The sequence below is a fragment of the Phoca vitulina genome, unplaced genomic scaffold, assembly GCF_004348235.1.
Source record: "Phoca vitulina isolate PV1807 unplaced genomic scaffold, GSC_HSeal_1.0 scaffold5, whole genome shotgun sequence".
NCBI classification, from domain to species: Eukaryota; Metazoa; Chordata; class Mammalia; order Carnivora; family Phocidae; genus Phoca; species Phoca vitulina.
In genome coordinates this window covers 58,702,004-58,722,820 of record NW_022589708.1, presented here as the reverse complement: position 1 = coordinate 58,722,820, position 20,817 = coordinate 58,702,004, and the positions used below count along the sequence as shown (strand labels likewise).

The following is a 20,817-nucleotide window of genomic DNA, read 5'->3' as shown; positions in this document are numbered from 1 at the left end:
TTCTCTCAGCAACTTTCAGATATGCAGTACAGTATTATTAACTATCATCACCATGCTGTACATTACATCCCCATGACATTTTATAACTGGAAGTTTGTACCTTTTGGCCCCCCTTACCCATTTTGCCCATGCTCTCCAGCCCCCCGCCTCTGGAAACCACCAATCTTGTTCTTTGTATATATGAGCTTGTTTTCTGTTTTGTTTTTAATTGAAGTACAGTCGATGCACAATTTTACATTAGTTTCAGGTGTATAACACAGTGATTTGATGAGTCTCTTCCTCGTGCCATGTTCACCAGAAGTGTTAACTTATTTTTTGAACCAATCCTGATGTCATCTTGGATGATTTCAGAATTTCTTGGGATAGTCATTGGACATCCTCCATCTCAGTATTCTTTACTTTACCTCTATTTTTAAAAATAAATTTAATTTAAAAATTATTCTTATGTGGTTATTTTCACAAATGAAAGGAAACACATAAAGTAAAAAGTGAGTACCTTTTCTCCAGTCTTGTTAATAGTTTGAGGTATATCTTTTTGGACTTTTTCCTATAAAAAATTCTGTATGGGTGAATGTAATTATCTTTTATAAAAAAATGGGATTATTAATGGGATTATTATTTTATCTGCTATTCTGCAGCTTTCCTGCTAACAGCACAAATGTTTACCTGAATCTATTATCAGACCATTTATAGCTGCTTTCCATTATAATGGCTGCTTAGATTTCCGAATTGGATGACCCACACCCAGAACTCTACTAATGGAAATTTCAAATGTTTCTAAATTTTTGCTGTTATAAACATTGTAGCACTGACTTCCTGTGTTACTGTGTATCTCTGTACACTTCTGTAAGTATTCTGTAGAATAAGTTCACAGGAATAAGATATCTGGGTCAGAGGGTGTGCCATTAAAATTTTTGACAGCTATAGCCAAATTTCTCTGCAGAAAGTTAAAACCTGTTGCCTTATGATATGCAAAGTGCTTTTAACCATCTCTTGCTAGTACCCTAAATTCTCTGCCCCCTTCCCCCTCCGTCACATTGCCCTGAAAAGCCCCATTCATCTGTTTGCCTTGCATTGTCATGGTGCCACCAGGCATTTCAGGTTTCTCATTTGACCAGACCTGTAGTCTGTTCCTGGTCAGTGCTTTCTCCTGTGTCCCACACTTGCCGTTCTAAATCTTTACCCCTGCTGGCAAACCTCTCTCCAGCTCTGCTGCTTTCAGCTGGTGACTCCGCTCTCCAGAGAGCGAAGGGGTCACCACATTCTCTTATGTCTTCTTAGCCTCTTTCCTGTCCATTCCTTCTCTCTGGGTCCCACTTCTCTCTGGGTCCCATAGTTTAGACCCTCAGCAGAGCTCATCTTTGTGCTGATGAGAGACACATGTATCTCCTGAATGGCTGTCCCGCCTCTAGTCTTAAGTCCTGTCCCCTTTATGTGCAGCCAGCACGATCTTTCCGAGATGTGTGAAATATTTCAGTGGAAGGCCCATAGATGCTTTTTACATTCCCTAGTATGTGTTTTGGCACATTCAGTCATCCCCTCGGCCTTTGCTTTTCCTTCTGGTCTTTCGCCCTGCCATTGTGCTGGATGTGTCCTGCCAGGCCCGCCTGCTTGTGTTGAGAACCTGCTTCCAGAACATTCTGTGCCCTCTCCCTGGAATACCTTCACTTCCATTTATCTCTGCTCAAATCTGCTTTCTGGAAGTCTTTCCTAAACTAGCTTCCTATAGCTAAGTCCTTTCTCTTCTCTGCTCTTGTAGTGCCTTGATTGTATCTCTAGAATGGCACTCGCCACCTAACTGCAAAAAGTTTGCAAGTGTCCATCTCTCCTGTTAAACTGCGACCAAAAACTTCTAGTTTCTAGTTTCCTAGTACCTTTGATCATGTCCTGACATTTAAGAGGTGCTTCATAATTGTTAATGAGCATTAGCTTCCTCATGTATAAAACGAGGATAAATGCCTTGCCCCAGGGCTATCCAAACTAAGTTATGGAGTAGGAACTCGTGCCAAATTCTGTCATCCCCACCCCCAAAATATCTGTGGGATCACAGAGTAGAACGTGGGTGTGGGAAGTGGAAAAGTACTTGATTTGTTTAGGTGGACTGCATTTTTCTATCTTCCCTCTTACTAACAGTTTTAAAAGCCGGTTCTCTCCCTTTCTCTCTCTAAGGTGTACGGCTGGGGTTACAATGGCAATGGTCAGCTAGGCTTGGGAAACAATGGCAATCAGCTGACCCCTGTGCGAGTGGCGGCTTTGCACAGCGTGTGCGTGAACCAGGTACGTGTGCAGCCTGGGCTCCGCTGCGGCTCCCCGCTGGCTTGGAGAAACACTGGGGATTTACTCTTCAGAAAATCTTTTCAAACAATACTGTGTGCCTTCATCTTCCACATTTACAATTTCATCTTCCCTAAATTCCCATGATGAGAAGGAACACCATGGTGGTGACACATCAGTCTTGACAAGCAAAAAAAAGATATTGGAAAAATCTAGTAGTCTCAGTGTTGGGCTTTTCTAATGCTTTTTCAGTGTTCCGAGAATGTCAGTCCATATGTGATGATGAATTGGCATTCTGCAGAAGCTTGCTGTGATCTTCAAGTAGATGTTTCTGCTGCCCTTCCTGTTTTCCTGTTGATGGTAACCATTTACATTTCCTTGCAGATTGTCTGCGGCTATGCACACACTCTAGCACTAACAGATGAGGGCCTGCTCTATGCCTGGGGGGCTAACACGTACGGGCAGCTGGGAACTGGCAATAAAAATAACCTGCTAAGCCCCACCCACATCATGGTGGAGAAAGAAAGGTAACTGGGCTGTACTGTGTCTCGGGCTTGTGTGTGTGGTTTTGGACTTGGGGCCGTGTGTGCTGAGCTATGGGGTTTGGCTTTTGTAACTCTTCTGTTTCTTAACATTGTCATTTTGAACAAGAGTTTGAGTAGCAGCCAGAGGGAACGTGAAGTTGATAGGATTCTTATGCAGCTCTCTAAAATAGCCTCCTGTGATTGATAGGCATTAATGCATCTTGGTGTAAGTCTTACTGCCTTCTTGTGGCCCATCTAGTAGGGAAGTAAAATAGGGCCTGTCACCAGGTAGAAATTCAGAGTATAGTACTGACTTTTCCTTTGAGCCAACTAAAACAACTTCTAAATAAATAAAATCTCTTAAAAGGACACTATCTGTTTAGATATTGATTTGATTTAATGTGTGTTACTGGAATAGATGCTTTGTTTGTTCGGCCAAATTGTGAGTCCTTACTAAGTTTTAGAGGGTTGACTTCTGATTATAGGACCTTGCCTAAGAAGCATACTGAGAAATGCAAGTTTGGCTTGATGTCTGTTTGGATTAGGATGTTCAGAGTCCATTACCCCGAGGCAGGTGTTTATTTAGGGGGTGAGAGAAAAAGTTGTATCAAGGAAATGGCATATTGAAGACACTCTTTTTTTGGCTACTGTCTAAGCCCCCCCGAGAAACATCAGTACGTTTTGCCTCAGTCCACTTTCCTCATCTACTTTGGTTTCTAGTCCCTTTTTCCAAATTGTCCTCAACAGGTTGTGTTATTTATCCTAATTCAGAATGACTTTAGGATAAGAAGTGGGGCAGCAAGCAAGGGAAAAACACAATACTCTTGTTGTGATCTTTTGGTTTTGTTCTTATGACCTGATAACTAATATTCCTCAATCTTGGGCTGTTTTTTGTGGTGTTGTAAGCATGACCCTTTTATCTACCTTGTGTGGTGTGCTGTCGGCTTCTGTGATAAAGAAATGACATACATTTTTCTTAAAACTTTTCAGGGTCGTAGAGATCGCGGCCTGCCACTCCGCGCACACGTCGGCGGCCAAGACCCAGGGCGGGCACGTGTACATGTGGGGCCAGTGCCGGGGCCAGTCGGTGATCCTGCCCCACCTCACCCACTTCTCCGGCACCGACGACGTGTTCGCCTGCTTTGCCACGCCGGCCGTCTCGTGGCGCCTCCTGTCCGTGGGTGAGCACGCTCAGGGCTCCTTCTGCCCAGGAAGAGCGGTACCAGCCTTTCTGTAGTGCTGGCTGTGGGCTCTGTCAGGTTCTAGAATGTTTTATTCTCCAGTAGCTGTAATTCCTTTCCTCAGAATAGATTTGCATAATAAAATTTATCCATAGGTTTTAAAATATTACTTACTGTTTTCTCCCCTTCAGTGCTTTCATTTTAATTGAGGTGAGATTTCCGTCCATGAAGTTAACCATTCGAAAGTGTACGATTCAGAGGCATTCAGTACGTCCTCAGTGTTGTGCACCTGCCGTGTATATCCAAGTTCTGAAACATTTTCGTCTCCCTGAGGGAAACCCCTGTACCTGTCGTGCAGTCACTCCCCATTCTCCCCTCCCCCATCCCTGGCTGTCACACCTTTGCTTTTAGTTTCTAGGGATTTCCCTATTTTGGACATTTCCTATAAATGGAATCGTCCGATGTGTGACCTTTTGGGTGTAGCTTCTTTTACTTAATGTCTCTGAGGCTTGCCCATGTTGTAGCACACAGTGCTTCATTTGTATGGCTGAATGAAATTCCGTTGTATGTATAGGCCACAATTTGTTTTTCTGTGCATCTGTTGATGGATATTTGGATGGATTCCACCTTTGACTGTTATGCATAGTGCTTTTATAAACATTTGTGCACAAATCTTTGTTTGGGTAACCTGTTTTTAAGTGCTTTTGTCATACTAAATTTATTACATAATTCAGTATGAACCAAAAATGCGCTTAAAAAATGAAAATCTTGTAATTTTTAGGGTGACGTGTTAATTCCACTTTCTTTCTCTCTTTTTCTTTCAACACATCTCAAATATTTTTATTTCAGAAGGGCATAAAAACCAAGGTATTTTAGAGGGTAGTGTAATCTGTCCCTTTTCTGAATATTGTCTTAAGAGTCCATTGATGGAAAATGGTAAGGTGTCATAAAGCTGAGTAGCCATCAACAAGATGGGTTTAATCTCTTTTTCTTTTATTTCTTGTTCATTTCTGCCCTTTTTGCTGATGTATTTCTTCTAAGTTCTTTATATGCAGCGGGAATAAGTGGGCCAGGGTGGCCCTGTGCTTGAAAATTAATGTAGCTCCTGTCAACTATGGGGTTTGGGTTGCTTTAGCAATTGATATCAAAGGCCACTCTTGTCATACATGTCAGGCTCAGGTGTGTCAGACAGCTAGCCGTGGCTGTCTCATCATCAGATGACCAGTCTTTATGGTCATGGGGGCAAGAGTATGTTTAGGAAGAGTTAAGCTGCTGCTCAATTTAAAGCGAAACTAAGTTGAACATTTCCAGGTTCTTTAACGATAATACAATATATACATATTTTTTTTTGAGAGAGAGAGAATGTGTGGAGGGTGGGGAAGGGCAGAGGGAGAGGGAGAGAGAGAGAGAGAGAGAATCTCAAGCAGTCTCCACGCCCAGGACGGAGCTGATGTGGGGCTTGATCTCACAACCCTGAGGTCATGACCTGAGCTGACATCAAGAGCTGGACACCTAACTGACTAAGCTACCCAGGTGCACCAACATATTTTTTTGCAGTGAATGTTGTGATTTGAAAAAAATTAGTTTACAGAATGGGACTGTTTGGCCATAATCATGCATATGTATTGCATGCACAGCCAAGCACTGTGTACATCTTCAGAATCCCATGTGCTACTTAACCAGGACCTGTTTACAGAAAGCTTCTCCAGGTACTTGCCTCTCGAAATCCTAATCCTGAAAAGATCCTTTTCAGAACAAAAGTTGTAACATTTTTTAATGCTAAGTTTGGAAGAGATAAGATCATTCAGTATATCTCCTAGATGACTTCTTTCCCATCTACCCAATAAAAGTCAGAAAAGTTTTTTTCTCCCAGTTTACCATCTCAGGTGAGCATTAGAAAGAAAGTCAGATGGTTAAAAAACACCTCTGAAGAATATTTCTTCTCTGAAAGGAGGTATTGTACTTGTTGCCAGAAACCAAGAGGCGGAAGAGGGTTCTTGAGGCCTTAGGACGGATGCAGAAGTAGGGGCACTGGTATGAAGCTATTTTGTGAATGGGGCGGGGGCGAGCAGTCTCCATCCCTGGACTCCGTGCCCATCTTAGTCATTTCCTTTCTTTTATTTGCCAGAGATCCAGGTTATAGGGTCAGGGAAAGCCTGATTTTTGAGAGATTGTCCACTTTCCTCCATAGCCAAGAAAAGCTCTGCATTGCAGGAGCCCGGGGGAGGGCTTGGGCAAATGCCATTTCCTTGGGAGATTCTGATAGTAGAGCTCCTGGGTAAGCTTCTTTATTAAGTTTCAGCCTCGGTTTAGCAGATGTCCCTCCTCCAAGAGCAGCAGGCTACCGAGAGGCACAGCTCTCTTCTCATCCTAGGGGCCTGTGTCACCAGCACCTGCGCGCATTGCCAGTGATCTCTGGGATTGTTGTTTTCCTGTTCGCCTTCTACCTGTGCATATACAGCGCAGGAAAGTGTTACCGAATTTTACAAGTGCCTTTACTTTTTTTCGTGAGGACACAGTTCGACTTACAAATAATCATTCCAGCAGTTCTTACCGGGCAGCGTGACCAGCTTTTTGTAAAACTGTTCCCTTTGAGTGTAATGGTTACTAAGTTGGTTTGCTCTGTTTTTAGATAGCAGGTAAGGATTATTGTTTGTACATTGATCTTTAGGATTAAGAGGGATGTTGAAATTCCACATACCTAGGAAGTAGGGTTTCTTTGTGTAAGAACATGACTGCATGGCATTACTTCACTGGTAAATTTATCTCCTGACACAACGTCAGTTGAATTTACCAGTCCCTTGAAACTACCCCCGGAGTAGGAAAATTGATAAATTCTTAGTCCCCGAAGAGAACCACTAAAGTTTTAAGTAAGTAGTTATATAATCGTGGACTGCCTATAACTTTTTCTTCTTTTAAAAAATATATATTTTAAAATGTCTAGCTTAGTATGTAAGACTGGTAAGTGGCCTTTCCAATTACTTATTTTTGGTAGTTTCTAGACTCAAGATACTTAATCTTGATACAGTGAAATTGATTTGTCAAATAAGGCATGAACTCTTGAAAAAAATCTGATGGAATTACCTATCATGCTAATGGTTATCTTTTTGAAGTCTTTCATATTTCTACCACATTTCCTGAGCTTTTTGTATTAATAATGTGTTTGTTGCCTTCAGAGCATGAAGACTTTTTAACAGTTGCCGAATCACTGAAGAAAGAATTTGATAGTCCAGATACTGCTGATCTGAAGTTTCGAATCGATGGGAAATACATCCATGTCCATAAAGCTGTTTTGAAAATCAGGTATTTTTGCATGAGCTTAGAGACATCAGTAACCTTACTTTCTTTTTTGCAGTCTCCATGTCTTTGTTGGTCCACAAAATGGGGACTGATAAGGAACAGCCTTGGCAGTAGAGAGAAATGGTACAACTTAATATTTTTATTAATGGGATCCATGCATTATTGAAGAGTTTTGCATGTGTGTATGAGTGTGCACTCATGTGCCTTTTTGAAAAGGCATAATGTGGTAGCGTAAATATTTGTCTATATTGTGTTTGTTGTTTTTTTCTTTTTTTTAGAGAGAAAGAGAGAGAACGTGTGCTCTGAGCCAGGGGTGGGAGGAGGGGCAGAGGAAGAGGGAGAGAGAATCCCAAACTGGCTCCACCCTGGGTGATGGCGGGGCTTGATCCCACCACCCTGAGCCAAAATCAAGAGTCTGACGCTTAACTGACTGAGCCACCCAGGTGCCCAGTTTATATCGTGTTTTAAATGAGGATCTTGTGAATATTTATTTCCATCGACAAATTTATTTACATGCTTAAAAAAATACAAAAGATTGTTAGTGAAAAATGTGTATGTCCTCTTTTACACATAAAGATTCCTTTTTCCCCAAGCCGAAAACTCTCATGGTCAGGAATGATGGACCTCTGGCCCTGAGGGACATTTAATTTCCAGTTAAAGGAATGTTCTTTAGATAGAGTAGATGGCAGGGTGGTATTTATTAATAATGGTTTGAACTCTTGCTCCCTGAGGCTGCCGTTACTGAGAGAGAGGCACATGAAGGGAGACCATTGAGAGTTAAACTGGCCATTTACAAGTCCCTTTTGAGATTTAGTTGAAAACCTTTTCACAAAATAATACTTTTTAAGGGAACCAAAAAGCCATATGTTAGTCATTACTGAGAGAGTAAATATCTGAACCAAAGTTAATAAAAGGTGAACTGGAAATGTTCCTTTCTGTGAACCTGTGGTCAGTCAGTCTATTCCTTTCATTTGTCCTGTTTAATTTGTCATTCCTTGCCTAAACAACTATTTCTTTTTACTTCTCAGATGAAGTAATGTCTTACGTAGGTGGAACCATTTTTAGTTGTGAATGGATTTTGAAAATATTCTGTTTATTTACACCGTATCTCATTTTAAAAGGATTTGAAAAGATGACGTTTTAAAACTGAAGTGTATTACATACTTAAGAAAAACCAGTATTTAGAAATCAGTTCCTCATATAGGTGGCTTTTTACATGCAAATACAACATAAAAAGACCCACTTCGGTTTTTGTTTTTTTTTGAAATCTGTGACTCTCCTGGTGAATGTGTTTTGTAAGTAAGTTGGTAACAGGCTTGGGAAGATTGGAAACGGAGCAGGTCAAAGCAGAGGAACAAAATAGGACTGATGGCTGTTTTGAAGATGTGTCAGAAAAAAAGGAAAATTATCATGTAAGGTAATGGGATAATAATTAGCCTAAATGTAATCCAGTTAGCATTTAAAGCCATTTTAAGAATATGCTGATTACATGAAAATTAAAAACCAAATAAATTATTTGAATGATGCTGATATATAGTCAAAGATTTGAACTCTCATTTCTGAATTTCTTTTAATTTCATTGTTTAAAATGCATATCTGTTTGAGAAAAACAAGTGAGCAGAATACTTGATCTGAATGAGGACTGTCAAATGGAGACTGTGGAATGCTGGAGGTGCTAGGTGCTTCTAGGCTCTATTTATAATTCTTAGTATTTGATAGATCCTAATCAAAAACTGAAAGTGAAAATATGCAAAAGGTGAATGTGAAAGCCTATGCTAGCTGAAGATCCATGATCCTGGTGCGTGTGGGCCCAAGGATGGAGTAGTTAAGGAGACCTGTAATATTTACCTGACTGCGGCAACTTCCTTAGGTAACTTTCTCTGTTCTGTTTAGGTGTGAGCACTTTCGGTCCATGTTCCAGTCTTACTGGAATGAGGATATGAAGGAGGTGATAGAAATAGACCAGTTTTCGTATCCAGTGTACCGTGCCTTTCTCCAGTACCTCTACACAGACACAGTGGACCTGCCGCCTGAAGATGCTATAGGTACGTGAGCCCACTGGACGGGCCAAGCCACGCGGTCACGGATCTCTCTCGTCATGTTCTTAGAGCACTGACATGTACAAAGTGGCAAGTTGGTTGGTTTTTAGACAATATTTGAAGTAAATGTCTTGACATATAGTGTTATATAGTTACTATGGTTAATAATTGTGGACACAAGTTTATGACTGTGGATTTATTTTCATTCTGTTAATACTGAAGTACATATACATTGCTAATGCATTTAATATATCATCTTGGAAATAAAATGAGGGGGGAATTCTATTTATTCCCCTTCCTTTTTACTGTAGAAGAAGATGTATAAAGTGAGTGTAGGAGAGGTCTGTTTTGGGATGGGGGATGTAGGGAGTGAAGAAGAGGATTTATTTAATAAAATTTCGAGTATTACTCACTAAGAAACTTCTGTTGATTTATCTACATAACTCTTTGCACCAAAATAAAATATTTATGTTTATAAATTATGGGAAATTATCATAAACTTGATTAAACCTTCCATACTTCTTGCTTTTAGGTCTTTTGGACTTGGCTACGTCTTACTGTGAAAACCGACTGAGAAAGCTTTGTCAGCACATTATCAAGCGCGGAATTACTGTGGAGAATGCCTTTTCACTATTCTCTGCTGCAGTCAGATATGATGCAGAGGTAACATAAAATAACGAACAGAAACCACCCCCTCCAACTCCTCATGGCCTGCCCCCCACTTTTCTTGCATGAGACAAGGAACAGGAGTAATTTCACTTTTATTTAGGGAATCCGTGAACTGACTGATCCCTAAAAAAATGAAAGCTGGCCTTGCTTGTTTATTCTGTGTTCATAGTTTCAAAAATGGTTGTTGTTCTACTTTCATTTTTAACTAAGAAAAGAACCTAACTGAGGTCCAAGCAGCTGTACTGCGGGTTGGAATAGAAAGTGTCCTACCCAGTTGGATTGATGCCATTTGTAGTTTCGGGTGTTACTCAAAGTCAGCTTATATATTTTTTTCAAGACCCACTTTGCCGTCTCCCTAACTCTATCCTGTTGTAAGCCAAGGATGCTGTATGATTCATATCTGTGTATGCTCTGAAATTCTATCTTTGTCTAATTATAACTCATTCATGTGTGAAGAACTTGGTCTGGGCTCCTTTTTGTTTGTGTGTTTGGTTGTGAATGGTTGGTTTTGCACTGGATTGAATTCTTAATCTAGGATTTATGGATCTCTAGAGGATCTATGAATGAATGGGCTTTGGGGAGTCTGAAATTTTGTGTTTCGTGTATTTTCTTGAAGTTAAGAACCACAGTGTCATCAGATGGTCAGCTGCTCATAAGCAGAAACTTTCTTACTCATCTCTGTACCCTGTAGTGCCTGGCACATGGTAGGCACTGGATAATAAGTGTTTGTTGAACTGAATGCATGTGGTACCACCTGAAGGACGCATTCAGGATAATTAGTGAACTTAAGGCTGCTCTGGTTGGTTTTATAAATGTATAGAGAATAAAAGGTAGAGAGCGGTAGCCTCGGAGTTCGAGATGTCCAGCTAAGGCAGGCACCTTTAGTGACACAATTAGTCCGTTCTAGAGGTACTTCGTCATCATTTGACAAGGCAGAGGACCTGGTATCGGGATTTACCAAACACCCTCGGAGATCTGTAATGTGGCCTTGGTGTGGTGGAAGACAGACTTCATCTTTATCACACTTAGGGATCAAAATGGAACATTATGTCTTATATTTTCAAAATGTATCCTATTTTTATTTGAGATCATGATTATAAATATTTAATAAGGTCAAATAGCTGACTTTCTCTGTGGCCTGGCAACAGATGGAGCGATGATCAAATAAATTATGTCTAATAGGAAATGGAAGTATAGATTTTTTTTTTTTTTACCTTTTCTGTGACACCATAAACTTCTTTATTAGAAGTGCTATTTCTTTAAGGTTGCATTCTACCCAGTGATATAATTTTAAATCGGTTGATGCCTGTTCTGTCCGTTAATTGACTTTTAACATCTGCTCTGTGTCTCTCCCTGCTCCTCCTCTTCACTGCTAATGAGTTCCCTATTCCTGGGATTAGGATACTGCTGACTAAAACCAGTTAGGACCATCGGGGCAGAGGCAAACATCGCGGCTCTAGGTGCTGGCAATTTCTTTCTCACTAAGCTAAAACTTACCCAAAAAGTCACAGAAAAAAACCTCGTGCCACTTCTACCCATGCCAGGTGGTCATTTTTTTTTTTTTTTTTTTTACTGGTTTTCATTTTCCTCGTATAAAATATAGACACATGAAATTCTGTCCCTTCCTTGAGACTGAAAATATATGTGATTCCCTTGCGTCTGTCACAGTATGGTCATTTGATTTGGCATGCAAGAGTGTATGTTGAGTTAAATGAAATACCACACCACAAGGGTGTGCTTTTTAAAAAATGAAAAAAAACAAACAAAAAAACAAAGCCCAACCCCACAAATATTATACATTCAATGTAGAAAAATTAGAAAATAGAAGACAAAAGGAGGAAGAATCACCTTCTTTCTAAGCTATTTTTTTTTTTAGATTCTTACAGGAGTTCTGTAATTGACTAATGTACTTTTACACTGTATTTCCTTAATGCTATAGAATGTAGTAAGTAAATAAATGAAGTGTTTAGAATATAAAAATAAAACCCACTCTATTTATTAGTTGATGGGAAGCTTCTATTAAGTCAGATTGGAAATTAACTGCCAAAAAATGGACTTTCAGAAGCTCCGCTTAGGGAGACCAGATGACTTTTCCTTCATTCTGTGGTTCAAATGCTAGGAAGATGGAGACTACATGCTTCTCACATTCTTTCTCTTTTATGTAAGTTCTTGAGGTTCCTCTCTACCCGCTTTGACAAGGTAATTTCGAAGCAAATATACACACACAAAAGCAACAAAAATGTATTGACTCAGTAGTTAGGAAGTTTTTTTTTTTTTTTGTTTTTTTTTTAAGTAAGCTGCTTGTGGAGCCCTTTTGTTACGAGTGCGTTGTCCGACTTTCTGCAAGTTTTAACTGAGGAATGACTTGGCAGGGGAGCACTTAAGTATTCCTTCAGTACAAACCCAGGTGAACATTGCCATCAAGGGAGAAAACGTGAATGAAGCACTGTGTCAAGATAGTTCTATAGCTCATCACACAAGTTTGAAATGTTTCTATTTATACTGTTTTCAGGAAATTTTTGTTTTCTGTGTATATTTGAACATTAGGAGAAGTTGTTGGGAACCAGAGTAGAGTGCTTTCCAGAAAATCCTACTTGCTGAGTAACTTATGTCCTAATATTTTGCTGTTGGTGGGAAGCCATAAATATAAGGTCCGGAATCTAATTCCAAAATTGGCTTGGGATATTGGTTTTGAAAAGTTTTGTGCTAAAGCCTGATGGTCAGCATTTTTTTCTTCTTTCTGAAATTAAAAAGTTTTCCATGATCAGTAGACTATAAAATATTTTTTAGTTAGTAAGACAAAGCACCTTTCTTTATTTTGTCCTAGGTAGCAAGACATTTTAAGGACATTCTAAAAAACCAAACCAAAGACCAAGAAGATGCTTTCAATCTGTTATGAACTTTTTTCATCTACTGGTCTGGTGATCCTTCTTGTTTTCTTGGAAATGTTTTGTATAAAGCCCAGCAGTCCTGTTATAGTTAACTTATTAGTTGGGTAAGAGTTGCACTTTCTTTTCTGGGTATTGAAGATGTGATCATTTGCAGAATAAGGAACAGATCATGTAGCTTCTTCAAATATCTAAGAATTATCAGGAAAATAGTTACCTCATTTACATATCAAAGCAAAGGCAACCTGGCTCAGGGCATTGGCTACTAAGAGAATTGCTTGGCTGGGCCACTCTGGTTCGTGCAGCTGAACTTGCAAACAGTTTCTGTCTTTCCAAGTGCATTCAGTGCTTCCTTTTCCATAGATCTGCCTTAAGCAAGATTCAGTTATTAAACGGTTGGAAACTGCAGAACATTTTTTGAATACTGAGATATCTCACCAATTCAGACTAGTTGGAGGGGAAGGGAAGGCAGTTCGATAGAGCCATTTTCATAAATCTATGAAGTGATTTGTAATCAGAGGCACCCTTTGTATACCTGTACTACGTAAAAAGTTCTTAAAGTTTATACCCAAGATAATCTCTGTATAATTAGTAAACTGGATAAACTCACTTTTTCATGTGTACTCTAAAGAGCTTGAATTCCAAATTTGTAGACATGGAAGTGATAAGGTTTTACAAGGCCAGAATTTAGTGAGTCTTGTTTGAATTTGAAATTATGTAATTAAAAGTTAGTATTTAAAGATCCTCATCTGCTACATTGCATGGTTTGAAGAAACTTTCTGTGCTTATGACTGGTTATTTCTTCCTAAGGAATGTGTAGAAAAACTAGTTTTCTATTTTTGATAAATAAGATTGAAATGACTTTGATCTCCTTGTAGAATATAATTCAGTTCCTAAAGCTGTTTCTTAATCATTGGGTTGTAATACCAGGAGAGGGCTTTTTCTTTAATAGTAACGTGAGAGGGAATGTTTTTTATAGTTTAACATTTTAGTTTCTTATAATACACAGAACGTTCAGCGGTACTTCAGCCCACGGAGACTCTCTTATTAAAAAAGTTTGATGCAAAGATTGTGCCTATATTTTAAATGGATTGTGAATTATCTAGAAAACAAAACTCTGGCAGCAGCTGACTGATACACATTAGATGTGGTTTATCTCTTACCAGTGATATGACTGGAAGGGAACCTCATTCAGCTAAGGGCAGAGGGACCCTTAGAAGAAGGAAGTATTTGCTTGCAGGGGTCTGCACAGAGAGAGTAGAAAGGGATGTGTCTCTGTGTTTGTGTGGGCCCTCCCCCACCCTGCCTAAAACTTCTCATTTCACAGTGGCTTGGAAACATGAGACCAAGACGCTACAGTTTAAATGTTGTTGAGTTCCTGGTTTGATAGAACCCTGAGTACTGACCTTTGGTGTAGCTGGCAAAGTTAAAAAATCAAGGTATTTGTGATAAGAGCTTTCAGTGTGATTTGCTGTTACATATTTAGACTTTGTATACATTCCAGTACCTAATTGATTTAATAAATATATGTTCCAGTGTTTAAAGGAACAAATATAGTAGCGGTTTTGCTGGGGATGAAAAGGCTGTATTGGCATTGGCGGAAACGGATTTTTAAGTTGTTCTGGTTTACCACTTGTGTGTATCACTTTCCTTCTGAGTGTCGGTAGCTGATGACTTCATTCGTCTGACTGAAAACTCCAATCTCTGAATATTCTTCTCTGGATGGACTGAGAATGAGAAATTAGTTTGGTGGGAGTTGTAGTGTATTATTTCTTGTGGCTTTAAGAATGAAGGCATTTTATCTAGGAGAGCACAGCAGTGGATTTAAGGTGCTTGGAATTTTTTTCTTTTTTAATGTGTCTCGTGGGGACATCTCTTTATCACTTTTCTGTTTCTTAAAATCTTCCTTAAGCTAAATCTTAATTCTTTTCTCGGACTTCTTGACTGTGGTAAAACGTATGATGGACTGAAGTTGCTTTCAGCTTTGTTTTTAATTATTATTGCAGAATAATTGACAGACAATATTGTATCAGCTTCAGGTGTATGCTTTCAGCTTCTCCAGACAAAGCCTGCATGTGACTCGACTGTGTGGTAGCCTTGTAGAAGCTTCCCCACCATAGGCTGTGTGAATGGGTGTGTGTTTTGAAGAGTCAGACTTGAGGTAGTGAAATTGTTGCTTTCACAATGTTTTGACTCAATAGTGTGTGCTTTTCTGATACCTACCTATGGTCACTTGTTTGCTTAGTTTGAGGTTTCTGGCCTCAAATGTCTTCTAGGGGAGGGTAAGGATTTGGGATGAGGGGTTTGGATAGAAGTAATTCGATCAAAGTTAATAAAAAAAGGCCTCTTCTTGTTTTTATTTTTGTTGTGTGTGTCCAGGATTTAGAAGAATTCTGCTTTAAGTTTTGCATCAATCATTTGACAGAAGTTACACAGACTGCAGCATTTTGGCAAATGGATGGCCCTCTGCTAAAGGAATTCATTGCTAAAGCCAGTAAATGTGGAGCCTTTAAGAACTGAAGCCCAAGGCTGCTGGGTTTTGTGAGTGCTCTGGGCACGGACGATGATGCGTCCTTTGTGCTCTGCGGGTGATGTAATTTTGCAGGTAAAAAACCCATCAGGTTTTTTTTTTTTTTTTTTTTTTTTTCCACATCTGAGACACCATTCTCTGTGTAGGAATATATGAAGGATGATTTTGAAGAACTCTTGTTTCCAGATATGTACATTTTAAATGTAACCTTAATTTGGCTGGAACATTGTAAAGGGGTGAAAGTTTAGCTGATTGTTTCTTTGTTTTTCTGTTTTGTTTTTGATTAGAGGAACTTTTGAACTTGGAAAGGGGAAGTCTGTGGTAGTTCTCCTGGTTCACATATTGACAACCCTTTGACACCAGGAATTTGGGACAGTTTGTGAATTGTGAGATAGAGAGGCCCCACCATGAATTAAAGATGCTGACTTTGGGGCTTGTTGAAATGATGCATTAGTTGCTAGTTCACTAGCCATACTGTGAAGACGTAGTTAAGATAGTTTGAGGCTTTTGTGTTTGCACTACTGAGGACCTTTTTTAACTTCATAGTGTATCAAAGTAATAATCAGTTTAATATGAGTTAAACCTATTGAGATGATGATTATGTAAAGATAAACTTCTAGGTTAGCCAAGATTTCTCTTCAGACTTAAGCACATAAAGTAGTAATTTAGGACTACCTGTGAAAAGTTGATCATGAAAGAAACTTTATTTGGACAAAGGTCAATATTTTATAAATTAGAATCTCCACTACTATCCAACAGTGTTTTATTTCATTAAGACAAAGTCTGAGAACTGAAGTTTAAATTGCTCCCCCACCGCTTCCCCCTGTAATTGCTCATCATAAGAGGAGAGTAATGACATACTCACTATACTCTTGCCTTCCTAAATTATGGCTGCTAGATCATCAGATTTGCTACATCTGACTCAGAGAAGCAGTTCTTAAAACCACCTTTCTGGCAGGACTTCTTGGAATTTGTTTTAGCTTTTATCTAGGCCAAGCATCACGAATTTGCTTATTTGTAACCTCAGCAGCTTTCATCTTTTAATTGTGTTAGGTATAATATTTAGCACAATTTAACTTCAAAAAAGGATCAAATTATGGTTTTCCTGAAAAGATCCTACTTAAAAGGGTCTTTTCAGTTTGTTTTTGTTTTTTTGTTTTGTTTTGGTCTGCTTATGAAATGTGACTTTGGGAGGAAGAGTGAGTGTTCAACTTTGGGTTTTATCACGTGTGTCCATTGAGCTTGCTGTAAGAACAAAGCTTTGTTCTGCTCTGGCCATGGACTCATTTCCATTTGTGGGCGCTCCCTAGTGAACTCTTTCCTGCTTGGAAGTTCCCTCATCTGAACTTGGAGCCTGAATACATTTTCAGAGCCAAATTAACAAGAGGGTGAAGATACGCTGCAGCTGCTATTTCTAGCAATGTTTCGAAGTGTGGGGGAGGGGGTTGGGTGGGAGTGAGGGCTCAAAGATAGGAGTTCATTGATAAGTGAGATAATTACAAACCTAGCAGTCCCAGTTCCCTTTTCTTGACCATGTCGCAGGTGATTGAAGCCCAATCAAGTATTACATTAGAATTAGTTCTGCAACATGATAGAATTTTTCTTAGTAGGTTGATAAATGCACATTAATTTGATTATTAGCTATGATGGGTAGTGTTTGTAACAATCACTGTTCCATAGGCTTATGATCTGGACAAACAAGAACTTCAGTATGTTTACTATTGCTCTTACTTGAAAAAGAAAATTTAAAAAAAACAAATTAAAGTAGTAGATTCATTTCCATAGATTGTTCATTCATTCAACAAATATTTACTGAGGTTCCTTATATAGGTGAAGAACCACTTCTCATAGTAGATTACTGAGTAATTTGTATGAGTATGTATGTAGTGAAGAAAAGGGGAATGAGTTCTTTGAAAAGTACTTGAGTATCTTTTTTTTAATACACTCTTATTTTTCTACTTGGTTTTATTGTTAATCATAGCAGGAAATGAAAACTGTTTTTTGAATTGTTTTTTTCATCTGATGTAATTATGAAAGCCAAAGTATTCATATTTCTTAAGATAGCCCTCAGTGTCCTCTTGAACTTCTTACTGGAACAATGTTTGATACTCTAGTGTATAGGCTGTATTTATGTAATGTTTAGAATGACATATTAATAAATAATCTGTTAAGACATATGTGCAGGGTTGTTTTTCCACCTCAAAAATCAGTACCGTGCAGCCTTAAAAAGGAAGGACGCTCTGGCCCGTGCTGCAGTCTGGATGAACCTTGAGGACATTGTGCTGAGTGAAGTATGCCAGTCACAGAAGGACAGGTACTGAACAACCCAGCTACGCGAGGTATTCTTGGAGACAGAAAGCAGAAGCTAGCTGCCAGAGGTCAGAGGTAGGAGAGAGGACTGGAAGAGTTAATGTTTAATGGATACCGAGATTCTGTTTTGCAAGACGGAAAGAGTTCTGGAGCTGGATGGTGGTGATGACTGCACAACAGCGTGAATGTACTTGGTGCCACTGAGCTGCGCACTTAAACACGGTTAGCATGGTAAATTCCGTGTTCTGTGCCTTTTGCCCCAAATCAAATTAGTACTATGATTCTTAGCAGGTATCAGGCTAAAAACAGGTACCACAATGAACATGTCACCTGTTTCTCAATTGTGTCCCCTCCCCCCAGGGAAATCCTGTGGTTTTTATTCCTACTGAAAGATAATACAGTTGAACTGTCGTAGCAGAAAAGTGTTTCTTGATCCTTGTACTTATAAATGAAGGGAAGGACATAATCCCTGTCCTCAAAGAACATACAAGTTATTAGGAGAGAGGAGAGAGAAGTTTAGGAATTAACACAAAAACATATTTATAAACAACTTTTCATAATAGGCAGTGAGAGAAAACTTAATAGGTTAATATGAAAAGCAGATGCTCCGCAGGTAATGTTTGTGCAGGGTAGGGAAAGATAAAGTGTCCTTATAGCTCATTCCAAAAGGGCGGGTAAGTGGCACAAGCAAAAGCTTAGAGGTATGGGCTGATGAGCCTTCCAGAACTTACCCTAAGCTAGTTTGGTTAGAAGGGAGAATATAAGCCACGGCCCATTAGAAGGAAACATGGGCAAGGAGGGGGTGTGTGTGTTTGTGTGTGTGTGTGTGTGTACGTACGTGTACGTGTGTGTACATTTATTTCCCATGGTGCCAGACATTGTGCCCTGTGCTTTGCATCATTTCTTCTTCAGTGCCCACAAGGTAGGCAGGTGGATTAAATAACGTGATGGAAGTGTTTCAGTAGGAGGCGACCTAGCAAGTACAAACCTGGCTCTGTTGCGATAGTTTGCCTGATACTGGCCTACTTTATGACCAGCAGACACATGCTGCTCCATGGTGCCAAGTTACCTACCAGGGTAGGAATGACAGATTCAATTTGAAGGTAAAGTGAGGGACACAGGGTTTCTTTTAAGTGACGTTAAAACTCAGATAAGCTTTGCCCTAAGGGGTTACTATCGGGAGGAAGTTGAAGTTCCAGTAATCAGCTAGACCAGGAGGACATTCAGTACATCTGGGATGGACTCTGGGCTTCTGTAGTTTTGGGTTTTTTTTTTTACTTCCAGAATTATTTACTGTGGTAAAACATACATAAATTTACCATTTTAACCATTTTTAAGTGTACAGTTCAGTGTTTTTTTAAAAATTGAAGTATAGTTGACATAAATCAGGTTTGCAACAGGTAATTCGACAATTGTGTGCATTATGAAATGCTCACCATGGTAAGTGTGGTTACCATCTATTATCACACGGTTATTACAATACTATTACTATATTCCCTCTGCTGTACTCGTTATCCCTATAACTTATAACTGGAAGTTTATACCTCTTAATCCTTATCACCTGTTTTGCCTGTCTCCCACTCCCCTCCCCTCTGGCAACCACTAATTTGTTCTCCATGAGTCTGTTTCTCTTTTCTGTTATTGTTGTTTGTTCATTTTTTTTTTTTCTTAGTTTCTACATATAAGTGAAATCATATGGTATTTCTCTTTCTCTGACTTATTCCACCTAGCATAATTCCTTCTAGGTCCATCCATGTTGTTCCAAATGACAAGATTTCATTCTTTTTTATGGCTGAGTAATATTCCTGTGTGTGTGTGTGTGCGTGTGCACACATGTATGTATTATATCTTCTTTATCCATTCATCTATTGATGGATACTTAGGTTACTTTCATAGCTCAGCTGTTGTAAATAATGCTGCAATAAGCACAGGGGTGCATATATCTTTTGAAATTAGTGTTTTAGTTCTCCTTGAGTAAATACCCAGTAGTGGAATTACTGGATCATATGGTACTTTTATTTTTAGCTGTTGGAGGGACCACCATATTGTTCTGCATAGTGGCTGCACCAATTTACATTCCCACCAACAGTTCGTGAGGGTTCCTTTTTTTTCCGCATCCTTGCCAGCACTTGATATTTCTTGTCTTTTGGATACTAGCCATTCTAACTGGTGTAAGGTGGTATCTCATTGTGGTTTTGATTTGAATTTCCCTGATGGCTAATGATGTTGAACAGTTTTTCATGTGTCTGTTAGCCATTTGTATGTCTTCTTTGGAAAAGTGTCTATGCAGGTCCTCTGCCCATTTTTTCATCAGATTATTTGTCTTTTAGATGGTGTTATTTTGGGTATTAACCCCTTATCAGAGATATCATTTGCAAATACCTTCTTCCATTCAGTAGGTTGCCTTTTCATTTTGCTGATGATTTCCTTTGCAGTACAAAAGCTTCTTAGTTTGATATAGTCCCATTAGTTTATTTTGCTTTTGTTTCCCTTGCCTGAGGAGACACAGCCAGAAAAATAATGTCCCAGAGATTACTGCCTATGTTCTCTTCTAGTTTTATGGTTCCTGGTTTCACATTTAGGTCTTTAATCCATTTTGAGTTTTATTTTTATGTATGTGGTGAGAAAGTGGTCCAGTTTTATTCTCTATATGTAGGGTTTTCCCAACACCATTTATTGAAGAGCCTGTCTTTTCCCCATTGTATATTTTTGTCTCCTTTGTTGTAGATTGGCAGACCGTATAAGCATGGGTTTATTTCTGGGCTGTCAGTTCCATTCCGTTGATCTATATGTCTGTTTTTGTGCCAGTACTGTTTTGATTACTGTAACTCTGTAGTGTAGTGTGAAATCTGGGATTGCTACCTCCAGCTTTGTTCTTCTTCCTCAAGACTGCTTTGACTGCTTGAGGTCTTCTGTGGTTCCATACACATTTTAGGATTGTTTGTTCTACTTCTGTGAAAAATACTATTAGTATTTTGATTGGGATTGCATTAAATCTGTGGATTGCTTTGGGTAGTATGGATATTTTAACAATATTAATTTTTCCAGTGCATGAGCATGGTATATCTTGCCATTTATTTGTGTTGTCTTTGATTTCTTTAT

The 20,817-nt window shown here is 39.1% G+C and overlaps 1 protein-coding gene across 7 annotated transcripts in view; it reads left to right on the top strand.

Annotated features, from left to right (window-relative positions):
* The window catches only part of RCBTB1 (RCC1 and BTB domain containing protein 1), a 47,152-nt gene extending 29,570 nt beyond the window's left edge, over positions 1-17,582 (top strand). For 5 of the 7 annotated variants that reach the window (XM_032403060.1, XM_032403059.1, XM_032403061.1 and 2 more), the window contains 7 exons: positions 2,170-2,277; positions 2,659-2,801; positions 3,789-3,979; positions 7,156-7,282; positions 9,173-9,324; positions 9,851-9,981; positions 15,255-17,582. In XM_032403060.1, the coding sequence (XP_032258951.1) occupies positions 2,170-2,277; positions 2,659-2,801; positions 3,789-3,979; positions 7,156-7,282; positions 9,173-9,324; positions 9,851-9,981; positions 15,255-15,395 (993 nt within the window). In that variant the 3' untranslated portion in view covers positions 15,396-17,582. Of the gene's footprint in view, positions 1-2,169; positions 2,278-2,658; positions 2,802-3,788; positions 3,980-7,155; positions 7,283-8,579; positions 9,325-9,850; positions 9,991-15,254 lie in introns of those variants that run through there. The other 2 variants (XM_032403064.1, XM_032403065.1) reach the window with 2 other exon arrangements.
* The last annotated feature ends 3,235 nt before the right edge of the window (positions 17,583-20,817 follow it).